Here is a 12,910-nt window from a genome sequence, read left to right as displayed (position 1 = left end):
ATGAATCCTTAAATCTGTTTTACTGTTTTATCACATTTACTGATTTGTTTGCAGCATATCTCAAAAGTATGATTTCAAGTTGTTAGGATATGCAAGTCCATGTAACATAAATTTCCTGTAGTGAGCTTTGCTGGAATTGTGCAAAACTTAAAATTGGCAAGTGACTTGCTGAATCTAGGCAGGGTTTTGATCATTGGGTGAAAAATACAAACTCAGTACATTTGCAGGGGAATGAAGCAATATCAAAGCAAGATGTAATGAGTCCCACCTCCATTTTGTGTCTGATTTCTGTTGTTGTGGTTCACTTGCTGTGCAATGCGCCAGAAGCTTTCTTTGTTGATAGCCCTTTATCAGGGCTCTGTTGAAGCTTGTCTGGGGGCTCATCTGGCCTGTGTGCTGAGGTCTGCTTTGTCTGGAAACACAGTGAGATAGGAGGTATATAACTTTGCAGAATTAATTTAAAAGTAAATATTCTTTAGCCTGGGAACTGTTATGCAATCTTCAGCAACATGGATGTAAAGGGAACTTACATCCATGAACTCTCTGGGAACAGAGCCTCTTGCATTTGCTCAGGACTGAGGTACAGGGTATCTTGCATACCAGGTAAATACTGTGAATTAAAGATGGTGGTTCATATAGTCCTTATTTGCAAGCAAGCAGATTCAGGTCTCAGTCACTGATGGATCTCTTTCATACTGTTGCACTTTTATGTATGTCCTGAGAAAAATGATCAGGTGTAACTTTGTATTTTGCTTTCTGTCCATGAGTTCACCATGGACAGCATTTTCCTTTCCTATGCATATCAGTCAGACACGGAGGAAAGAACAGAAAGAAGTTCAGGACATCCTTCCTTTCCCCTCTGTCAGATTGTAGCAGACCTGGTGCTCTGTTATCCGAGTAATTGCAAAGACTGAAGACTGAGCAGAAAAGCTCTAGAAAAAGAGCTCCACTTCCGCTGAAAAACAGGCCACTTTCTGGCAACTGCCTGGTTTCTTGAGGAATTAAGTCACATGTAGTCATGTTCTGTGTGTGTCAGTGTGCCAGTTTCTCTTAGTAGCTGTTGAGCCCCTTAGCTGACTTTAACAACATTTGGAAGAGAAAAGGTAATCTTAAGACATGAAGTTCCTACAAGTTTCACAAAAGTGGGCAGCTACATAAAAGAGATTGCTTTCACTGAGGGAAGCATTGTAGGAGGAGCTTAATTAGTGGGAATTTCACAAGGAGAGAGTCATTTAGTACCCCAGTTGCAGTTACAGGAGAATAATCAAAGTTTGTTTTTCATTAGGCAGGAACCAGAAACCTTGACCCCTTGGGCCTTCGTAGTTTCCTTACTTACCTTTTAAAAGTGGCGATAAATAATGCTGTCTTCATGCATCTTGTCTGCAGTGGTGAGTCTCTCAAATTAGTATCAACTATACTAGAAACTATATAGAAAACTATATAACTATATAGAAACTATATAGAAAACCTGTCCTGTCATACTGAAAGCTTAAAATGGACTTCAAAATTGAGCGGAAGATTTTTTTTTTCTTTCTCTCTTTTTTTTTTTTTTTTTTTCTTATGGAGTATGGATGCAGATTTACCAGCAAGGATAGGGTATTTGGTATTTAGCCCCTCAAATGCACAGTCTGACATGGCTTGTGTTCTTGCACCCCGTGGGAAGTCATTGCTTCTCCCCTGTCTGTGTCAGAGTGTGATTCCCTGTGAGGAAATAACCAGTAACGGGAGCAGCCTCAAATGTAGGTATAGTCTCTGTTCTTGCCTTGCTTTCTGAGTTGGATTGGGTACTTCAGGCTCTCCAGATTTTTACAGTCCTAGTAAGCAGCTCGGGTTGTATCTAGGGCCTGGGAGACCCATGCTCTATCTCCATTTCTGCCATGAACTACTTTGCTGCAGGCAAATTGTGGATCTGTATTATAGTTGAGTTTTGTCATCTATAAGACAAAGAGAACATTTGCTTCCTGTGTAAATAAATGAGTGAAAGGTATTGGATGAAACATAGGCATTATTAGCCATACTATTTTTTTTTTTCATATAACCATTAGTAAAAAAATAGAAACCATTTAAATGTTTGGACGTTTCAGTGCAAAAGTCGGTGTCTCAGATAGCAGTCTTACTTTTTTTTTTTTTTTATATTACAATCCCATATTTAGAAACCAGTTGATTTATTTTAGGTGGCATTTCTTAACTGTTCTCTGACTTTGAAACAAAAACTATACAGTCATCCAAAATGGTTTTCTTTGCTTACTCATTTTTTCAGTACTATCTGGTCTCTCACTGTCACTGCAGGGATGCTTACTTGTGTGGCTTTTTGAATGAAGAAATTGTGAAGTGATGCTGAAAATATGCCACATTTTTTTGGCTGTTTTATAGCAGAAAATGTAAAGGGATGGCTTTCTTTTCTTTGCTTAACCTATTACCTACAGTTGAAGCAGCACAGCGAACAGAATTGAGAATGAGAAACATACAGCTACTGTAGCTTAATTTTAACACTTGCATGGCAATCTAACACAGGGATTGTTGTTATGTACTTGGAAAGTTTTTGGACTTCTAAACTGAGTGCAACTATTTGCATATGACTCATATGGTCCCTATTAAGGTAGTCATTAGAGACTGCATTGTCTCTTAGTGCACACTATTTTTGTGAGGTTAGACAATGCTACTTTAGCGTCATTTTACAGAGGGACAAAGAAGGAACAGAGATGTATGACTGAAGAGCCCATGCAGACTGTGTTGGCAGCACCTCCCTTTCTTGAGTGTCTGCAGGGCAAGCCACCACAGTTCCTCATGGTGGTCCGGCGTGGTGCTGCATGGTGCAGTGGCTCAGAAACTGATTCCTGAAAAGTGCAGATCATGGTGCTGGAGTGGGAGGAGTACAACAGAGCATAGAAAACCTGTTATCTCTGCAAAGTTAAACCACCCTTGCTTTTTGGTAATATGACCTGAATTCCCAAATAATTTTGTAATGATTGTAGCTGCAGTTCAGCTACAGACACTTTAGTAGTACCAAGAGAAGAGGGAAAAAACAGGACTTGCATATACTTCACAGGGAATTCATGTGTATCAAGTCATCTGTTTACTGCAGAATAACACACATAATTTCAGGGGTTTTTAGTGACTATGGGGATTTCAACAGTGTTAAAAATCTGTCTTTAAACAACTTACTGTAGTTCCCATAATGGCTCATGTCCCTCCAGATACAGACTACATGCTTTAACTCTGCTCACAACATAAAATGAATGACAAATGATCCTTCCTTTCCCTCTTGCTGTTCCCTCTGTTTTCCATCAAATGTCAGTGTTACTACAGTATCTGCTGGTGTTGCATCAGGGCACAGAACAGGCATCAGACTTCCTAAAATAGTACTGGACCCAGTCTTCAGTCCTGTTGGCAATGTTACATGCTAAGTTCATTCTGAATTGCGTTAGCACGGCTGCTGCTGCAAATCTGAGGACATCTGTTTACTGAGGAGCTTTTTAGCAAACACTTTGGTATGTCTTGGGAGTTTACACAGAAATGAGCTGCTAGTTGTAACTAGGTTTTTATCAGCTGCTCTATCACCAAAGCTGTAATTCAACTTCATAAACTGAGCAGTGGTTTAAAATTAGTGACTCACAAATGATCCTATTCTTACAGTAACATACAATTCTAAGCCAGAAATGTAGTGTCCAGTGTGCATGTTAATATTAATATAGCAGCTTAATATCTGTTGCGTTGAACTGGTGAGGGGAATTGCCTCAACTTGGCAAATTCCAATAGTACCCATGTTCACCACAGTGATAACTGCCATTAAGGTTTGCAAAAATCAAGAAGCATTTTTTCCAGCAGAATGTATTAGAAGATTGTTTAGCTTTCCGTGGCCTCTGAAGTTCAGTTGTATGTATACGCGTATAAATGTATACATGCATAAAATCTCATTGCCAGCAAAATTTTGTTGTAATGGACATGAAAAGTATACATTTTTTAAGTTCCTCCTGTAAATACTGAGCACACTAAAATAGTGTGTATTTGTTCATTGCTACATACATATTTCCTCTGAAAGCTAGCTCTAGAAGGATTTATTTGGAGTAGGTTTGCCTACTTCATTTTAACCCTTGTCCCTGAAGAGTTCATGATTAAGTAATGTGCTCTGACATAACTCATTGCTTATGGAATAGGATAGTAAATAAAGGTTTTGACAAACTGTATTAAAGCCATAGTTCTTGAGCCAGATCACTGCATAGAGCAGAGTGACACTGCAATGTTTTAATAATTTCTAAGGATTAAACGAAACTCTTTATCTGGAAGATACAGTACACAAATAAATTTGCCGGTTGGCAAAGCATTTTGGTGTTTGAATCCCATGATGCCAGTTCCACGCGCTGCTCTTGAATCCTACATTTTCCCTTGCCCTGCCCAGTGCCTTCCCTTTATCTCTGTTTCTCTCTCTGCCACAGAGGTAAGAATTTATGAGGTGACTGACAGGATCTGAGAACCAGTGTGGAATCTTCAGTATATTAAGTACATCTTTTTTCACACATTGTCACTGATGGCGATGGCTACTTGGGTCGTGAGGTGCATTTAAGATGTTGGATACATATGGTTAAGTTTTTGCAGGATTAGGATTTCCATCCACCTCGTGTTTTGAATTTGTCTAATACACAGGAGTGATGGGACTGGCTCCTGTTGCCGTTGCATAACGTTGGTTTCAGGGAATGCTCCCTCTCTAAACTGGTGTTCCCCCAACATGGATTGTGTTTACAACTAAGTTATTGTTAAAATATAGCTCAGGAGTGGTGGAAGGCAAAGTCCACTTCCTAGTAGTAGCTTCTGCCTTGGTAAAATTCCAATGCTACTAAATTTCTGATTTTTATAGTGTAGTACCTGGTGTCAGGCTATATTTTCCTCCCTGTTCTAGAATTGCTTAATACTGTAGCTTCTATTGCCTTTTGGAGATTAATATTATGTATATAAACTACTGTTTGAATCTACAGTTACTCTTTACATTTATCTTTTCTTGCTATATTTTTAGGAAATTAACAAACAATAATATTTAATAATAGTTATGTATTTGGGGGTTTTCTGTTAGATTTATTCAGCCATTTTTCATTTTCTGGCCAGCTGTTGATTTGAAGCCAAGAACGGAGATCTGTAATTATTTGAAAGGACATTATGTATTTATTATTTTCAAGCCAAGTGAGTAAATCTGTCCATTATTCAGTGGCACGAGTGTAAACTATACTTTATGATGTCGTTAAACCAGCAAGATTTTTTTTTCCACATTCATTTCCTTCCTTACATTTTGTGGTGTGCTATTTTCTTTTGGCTGAATTCTGTAATAGAAATGCACAACAGCAAATCTGATTAGGAAGTTCAAGTGTTTCTGTGAGAACACTCCTCTTGGCAGATGTCTTAGTAAAGGAATGGTGAGATAGATACAGTAACAAATCTGTTTGATATGTTAAATGAAAAAAGCTCAGAAGCATTCCACCATATTTGTAGGTTCATAGCTGATAATACTAAGGCTTTCTTTTAAATGTAATGGTGAAACCTCAGCAGATAATTATCTTAAGGTTTGGAATATTATTTGAAATTCATCCAGACAGTTACACCCTTAAATTATATAAAATCTGACTAGATATCATACAAGATGTTGGGGGGGAGGGGTGGTGTTGTTGTTCCGTATGTTCTGCCTCCACTTCAACTGGAAATGCTGTAAGAAGAGCCTTTCTCATTGCATATTATTTGTAATTATTATTTCAGCATTTCTCATTCCAGTCTGGATGGAGGTTATGACAAGGATGATCATTCAGTCTGAACTGTAATGAAGCATGTGATTATGTCTAAGGAAATTTCTTGGTTGAATCTTTAAAAAAATAAGAAGATGCTTAAAACATCTTTATTTACTGAAATGTTCCACATAATTAGTAGTACCCTGGAACAGTGATTCTAAATTCTTAATCAGGATTGTGGAGTAGCAGAAACAAGCGCCCCTGAATTATTTATTTCCTGATTTATGCCAAGACTTATTTATGCTACATAGAATTTCCCCCTATTTTCTGAATACTCAGTAGACTCAAAATAACAAAAAATAACTCATATTGTGTGTACCTGGCTGTTTGAAAGCAAGACCTTTCCATCGTTGTATTATATCACTAATAGTGCAGCTGATTTATGTAAAACGGGATAGTGTAACTGGGATGATTCTTGTTTGTTTGTTTTTTCTTAATTCCTGATCCATCTCATTAAGCAATAGCAAAACATCCCTGTCTGCATGTGTGCAGAGAGTCTCAGGGGTGGTCTGTCCGTGAGTGCTGGATAGGGGGCATTCTCTTACTGGAACTGCCAGTGGTCTACTGTCAGAGGCCTTCAAAAGCCTTCTTTTAAATAACATGATATATGGTACTCTGCATTATAAGAACTGTTTGGGATTTCTTGAAAGAACAATTTTCACTGGAAAGTGCTTATTTGTGGAAGCTCGTAGTGAAGCAATCTATTTGGTTTCTTGGCCTCATTGTTAATAGAAATATGGAGGAGGGGGTTGTATTTTTTTGTGTTTGTAAATCAATCATCTCTGTAGTTTTTCTGTGCAGGGAGCTTGAGGAAAAGGGAGAAAGAAATCACTGTTTTCCTCCCTAGGGATGTGGGAAAATGTAGATAAGATTCAAACCCTCCACTTTGAGTGCAGTTCCCTGAGTGGTAGGTGACTACATACCGTGAGATGGGTGAGATGCGATACATCCAGATGTCTATTTAATTAGTGTGAATGGGCGATCCATGAAGCACTGTCCCATTAAGGCACATGTGTGTGTTAGCATCCCTGATAATAAATAACCATTGTCCAGGTTCTTGGTTCTAAGTATATATATATCTTGGTTATAAATATATATATATATATTTACAAAAAACTAACCACGTGATTTTTACTATCTGTTTAAGTGGAAACATAAAGTACTGGGGAGAAAGTATTTTCACTCTGAAAATTATAGTATTGTTCTAGAACATTTTAAATATTTTAGACAGTTGTGTTACAGCTCAGAGAGTGTTTCAAAGAGCATTTAAGTGTTTTTTTTTTTTAGTTCTTTGAAAGTGAGTACTTTAAATAATATGCATTGTGACCAAGTAGTTGGTTCCTTAATAAAATTTACAGTGATTCTCCTGAGCATACCAGTGGAAAGCATATCTTTATATGAATTACAGTGCTCAGACTATGCTTAGTTTTTGTTCTGAAGTAGTGGCCTAGTAAACTGAGATGAAACTCATGGCTATATTCATTTTTCAACCCACTAGTCACAAAGCTTGTGATATGTCTCCCAGTGAATATACCTTTTCTGAGTATTAACTAATGAAGGTCTTTGTAGCTAGCCTAAAAGAGATCAAAACGTGGCTCAGCACAGAGAATAATAATGTTCCCACACGTCCTTATAATCTGAGATGTGAAGTATTGGAGCTTGTACTACTGTACTGCTTTCCAATTACTTGTTCTGGGAATAAGTAGAAAATTGCATTTTTCTTTTCCTTTCACAAAGTGTGTAATTTTTATGCATTTGTGTTGAAGTGCCTCATCAGGCCAGGATTTCATTGTGATAGGCATTTTATTTTACAGAAGGAAAGTTTTTCCTACTCTAGCCTTTACAATTTGAATAAAGGGCATTACATAAAGCATAAGACAGTGAAGCATAGGAAAATAAAATTTGCATTAAATATTTATTAAACACTACCTCTTCTTAAAAACAAACAAACAAACAGACAAGCAAAAAACCCACTTGCAAACCAATTGATCAACTACAAAACGCCCACGCTATTGTAATTACAATTCAGTTGCTCCCTTCTAAAGCAGCTGTTACACAGTACCATGCAGAGAATTTTTTGTTAAAATGTGAGCTTTCTGTTGCAGTGTATAAACTCTGAATTGCTAAATTGCTCCAACATTTGAGTGAATTGAGCTTTACTGTCAGACACATAGTTCTCAAATAGCTGAATTTTTGTCTTACTTACATTCTACAATTGAAAGGAAAAAGAGTTACAATGCAGGTAACCTTTTTGTTTTAAGAGAGAGTATTAAGAGAAAGTTGCGAGGAATTCAAACTGTTAAGATAATGTTTATATTCTATTTTGTCTCGTAGGGAATCAGTCTTTCAATATAATGTAACTCCCTAATTATTTTTATCTGGCCTTTTGGCACCGTTTAACCAGATTTTTTTGGCTATGTTTGGGCTTGAAGAGCAAAATCAGTGGGAAATATTTTTGATTACACCATCTAACATTTAAGAAAAAACAAACAAACAAAAAAAAAAAACAACCAAAAACCAACAACCAAACAAAGAATTTGTGGAAGAATAGTGAACTTCCTATATGACTTTATGACCATCCAGGGGGAAAAAAAAAAGCATCATGAAATCTTTCAGTTTAGGGTCCATTTCTGTGAAGTCTTCAGGTTACCTGGATTTGTTGTTTTTGTTACTCTGCACAAGCAGACAGGCAAACTGAGGTGGCTGCGGCAGCAAGGAGCAGGAGCAGCTTTGGTGGAACAGGCTTGCTTGCGAGAGCATGGCACAGAACAGGGCTGGAACAGAGCCTAGTGCTCTCTGGAGCCCTGCCAGGTATCTGTGCTAGACAGAACATTGACCTGTCTGGGCAACTCGATGCTAGCTCTGTCATGTCGGCATTGTAGTCCGTCAATCCTCGTAGACATGCCCTTAGAAGTATTTTATTTCAGGTCCTCTGGGACTGTCTCTTCCATACTCAGCTAGACATCTTTAGATTCTAATTTAGTCCAAGAACAAAGAGAATGGATGCAATGGGGTCACATGGAAGAATGGCACTAATAAAATAACAAACAGCTAATATTTGTGTTTTATTTTTAGCTTATTTCCTGTTTTTCTTTTTGGCTGTGGCTGCTGACCTTGTCACAAAAGCTTCCTTTCTAGTTGCTTTGCTTAAAAATATACATACATTGTGTCTGTATGCATCTGCGTGACAGAGCATCAAGTTGTGGACTTGTGAGATTATCCCAGTATAAACTCAAACTCCCAAAGAATGAAAATGGGGCTGCAGAAGAAACTTCTTGGGAGGCCTCTTTTCCTTCTCTGAGAATGTTACTGTGCAGCCTGTATTCCCAGCCTTTGCTCTTGTAGCAGGGGCAGGCGGATTCCTTTCTCCTGAGAGACAGAAGTCTTCAGTCTTGACCCAGACACTGAATTTCTCCCATCCACTACTTCATAGCAAAGGATTGAGTGAACATCTGTCCCCGGTGATACTTAATGTAAGAAAGAGTCATTCATCACAAGTTACCTTATTTAAGCATGCTGAAAGGGAGGGTAGGGCTTTCAAATAATAATACAGAATGCTGTCCCTTGAGGTATCATGTGGTTTCTTGTTCTTTCCTTTCTATTTTTTCTTTCCCTTTGAAGTGAGGTTACTGAGTCACATAAGACTGAAAGATATATATAAAAAATGCAACAGACAATAATTCAGCTTCCTTATTTCTTCCCCTATTCATGTACTGACAAGTTGTTATTCATCTTCTTAATTTCTGATCTATTCCCCCATACCCCATTTGCTTCCTGATTTTTTTTTGGCTTACACCACAAAACCCATCCAGTTACTCATTAGGTCTTATTGTTTGTTTTTATTATTATTTATTATGAGGGGGAGCCAATTCTCATAAATACGAGTTATCCTTGTACAAATAAGTTTCAGCACATGCTGTGTTGAAAAAAAAAATTTGGCATTACAAGGGTTTCCCAATCTTTCATGAGTATTGAGAACATACATAAATAGGAATGATTTTTTTTTCTTTTTTCCCTGTTGGGCATTTGCTGGAGTTGAGAAGGTTGTCAAAGATCAAGGCTGTCAAAAGCTGACTTTTTTTGTGTTTATTTTCCCATTGTCTTCTTGCTGCCTTGGGTGCAACAGAACTGAAATTATTACACAGTAATGTATGCTGTGGCTCAATTCCAACATCATATCATCATTGTTGCCACAAGCTCATGTCCAATGATGGGAGAGGCACAAATTATGCATATTTTGCTCAAAAAGTCCTGTTCATGCCACATTTGTGTGCATGTTTTTTAATGATACTGTAGATGTCTCTACTGAGGGGTTCTAATTCTGCAGTGCTTAAATGACTTTATGAGGTCCAGGCTGTAGTAACTGTACCCAAAAGACAGGATTTTGACCACTGTCTATCCAGAAGCTCAGTATTTCATATGAAATCTCTTGGTTGTATGAGTACAAGTGAGTCAGTTCTCCCTCTGACTCATTATGTTGTTTGATATCCACAGGTTCCATTACAGTTCCTTCAGCAGAATATCTACATGATAGACCCAACCTTACAGATCGCACCCATTTTTGGTTTCTGTAAGTATAATATACATATGTGTTCTATTTAAACTTCTCTTCATTTTCTTCTTTTCCTAGGTATTATGATATCTTTACCCAGTGCACAGAACACGAAGCCTTCTACGCAAGTTGCTTTTGGCCAAACCCCCTTGTAGAGGGCTTTATCACTAGAATTCATAAACAATTCTTTTCAAACTGTACTTCAGAAGAGGTTCTCTGGGAAGATCCGCCAGATGAAATTCTCATAACTCTGATCTTGATCCCAGTCATGTTAACATGTGCCATGATAACACTGGTAGTATGGTGCAGTAAGAGAAGTGATATCCTGGCGTAAGTTGTTCCCTTGGGCTTTCTTTTTCCCGTTTCCTTCTTCCAAAACAAAAACTAAGAAAGGAGGACAAAAAGAGAAACTCAACATAAAGATTTCAGATCCGCAAAAATGGAACCTGTGAGATGCTGAGATAGAGGCAGTGCTTCTGTGAACAAACAGCTGCTTACTTCCGCCAAAAATAGTGCTGCTGACCTTGGCCATTGGTGTTGCTGGTGCAAAGCTCTCTACTACCATCGGGTGTCATCATCTTGGAATTTACAGGCAATTCTCAGAAACGGGAGTCTCTGAGCAAATGGATCTGAGCTGCAAGAGAGAAAAAAGTTACTTTCCCATGGGTAAACCTGTTTGGTAAACTAAGTTTTGCAAAACTGTATGTAAGTGTATGTACACACAGTATAACATTAACTATGGGGGAGGTGATATCTCTTGAGTTTTCATTCAGGACAGTTGAGGTTTTCATCTGTGAACCTTGTGATTTGGATGGAAGATCATTAGCAAAGGAACTGAACGTGGATATGTAAACAAGTGGCAACTTTTCTGGAAGATAGTTACAAACATCATTATCAAGAACTGGAAATATTGTCTTGGCAAATGGAATAATTTATGTGTCCTGTGACTATTCACACAGGAGAAAAGTCATGCCACATTATAAAATAGCTTAGGTAATGCCTTTGAGCATGGTTAGTTGGAATTGCATGGCTTACAAACTCTGGGAAGGATACAGGTCTTACTTTCAGAAAAACGGCGAGAGGATATTGTTTGGTTATAAATGCACTAAGGAAGAAACTTTGATATACCAGTCTATTTTTCACTTTTATAATTATTATTCTATTATTCTATATGACTTGTGTTCACTGTAAACTCCCTGTTCTCACTTCAGTTTGTGCAAGTGACATCCTACAAATAAACACAAAGGTGTGATGTTGATTGAGGTGCCTTTCAGAGGATGATTTTGTACATAAAGCATTTTTCATCCCATGAAGAGTGTGGAAATTGAAGTATGGACATCAAAAGAAGTATGAGCATAGCTTGGAATAGACATAGGAGGAAAGAGAAGAAAAATCCACTAAAAAGTCTTATTATATAAAGTTATTCCTATGTAACAATTTAAATAAATATGTCCAAAATAAAACAAATTCTGTGTTTGTATTATAAACCTTTATTTTCTGTCATTTCACAGAATGGCTTCCAGGCAAAAGCTCTTCTGTTATAAGTGACCAAAATCTGTTACAAGTAACTGTTTGTTTTGCTATACCTTATACAGATAAATAAAATACAGTTTGAATGGAAAAGTAATGGTCTTTTATATCTACTCTAGTTAGATTTTCTCCTTTAAGATTCTGGCTTGGTGTTTGAAGTCTATCTGTATGTGGAGTGTTTTCCAGGTCTGAATCAAATTAAAAGCGCTCCCTTTATAAAATCATTCATGTATAAATACATAAAGAACACCTGTAGCTGTATTGTTTTGTTTTCACATCCTTTCACAAGAGTTGAACACACTGGGTTGTTTTTCCATTACCCTGTGTGGTAGAATGATTCATTTCATAAGGTGTTTCCTGTGTATTTTTCCTTTTTTTTTTTTTTTTTTCATTCTCTGTAAGCTAATAGAAAATTGCTCGTTGTAAAAGAAAAGTGAAATATATACTAAGGATTATCTTTTACTTTTCAACTTAACTATTGTTTTACGTATTAAAAAGTTCTTGTCCTCCAAAACCAGTGGTGAACAAAAGAAAAACCAAAACAAAAGAGCATTCATTTGAACCAAAAGATTCATCAACCATTTTGTGTGGCCAGAACCAAATAATTTTATTTTTGCTTGCATGGAGTTTCATTTAACTCATTTCATTTTAAATCTAAACAAGTTTAAAAGCAAAACAGTTATTTGGAAACCACGTGGCAAAAATTCTTACTTTTTTCAGAAACATGTTCATTTCAATATGACTGCCTTATTTCCTTCAAGTTCTTGTCCAATTCTGGCTCATCTGAAATCACATTCAACTGATCAGCTAGTCACCTGATAGGTATGAACCAGTCTAATTCATTATAAAACAGATTGGTCTAGGAAATAATTGGAGAAGAAACTGTCACATTGATGACATCTTACTGCTAGATGTGCATTATGATCTTTAAACAAATGCCATGTTTAAATGGATTTTGTTTAATTTAAAAATAAAACCTAGAGTGAAGGTTTCAAAGTGTGTAAGAAATGTAAGATTTAAAGAACAGTGGATTTTCCTTCATGTACATGTAATGGGG

The 12,910-nt window shown here is 37.1% G+C and overlaps 1 protein-coding gene across 5 annotated transcripts in view; it reads left to right on the top strand.

Annotated features, from left to right (window-relative positions):
- The window catches only part of RAMP3 (receptor activity modifying protein 3), a 51,481-nt gene extending 39,535 nt beyond the window's left edge, over positions 1 to 11,946 (top strand). For all 5 annotated transcript variants that reach the window (XM_080581785.1, XM_080581784.1, XM_080581786.1 and 2 more), the window contains exon 3: positions 10,402 to 11,946. In XM_080581785.1, the coding sequence (XP_080437911.1) occupies positions 10,402 to 10,657 (256 nt within the window). In that variant the 3' untranslated portion in view covers positions 10,658 to 11,946. The remainder of the gene's footprint in view (positions 1 to 10,401) is intronic.
- The last annotated feature ends 964 nt before the right edge of the window (positions 11,947 to 12,910 follow it).

This window comes from Anser brachyrhynchus, assembly GCF_964034855.1.
Source record: "Anser brachyrhynchus genome assembly, chromosome: 2".
Classification (NCBI taxonomy): domain Eukaryota; kingdom Metazoa; phylum Chordata; class Aves; order Anseriformes; family Anatidae; genus Anser; species Anser brachyrhynchus.
The sequence above is the reverse complement of the archived record's forward strand: the minus strand, read 5'-3'. Positions and strand labels throughout refer to the sequence as shown.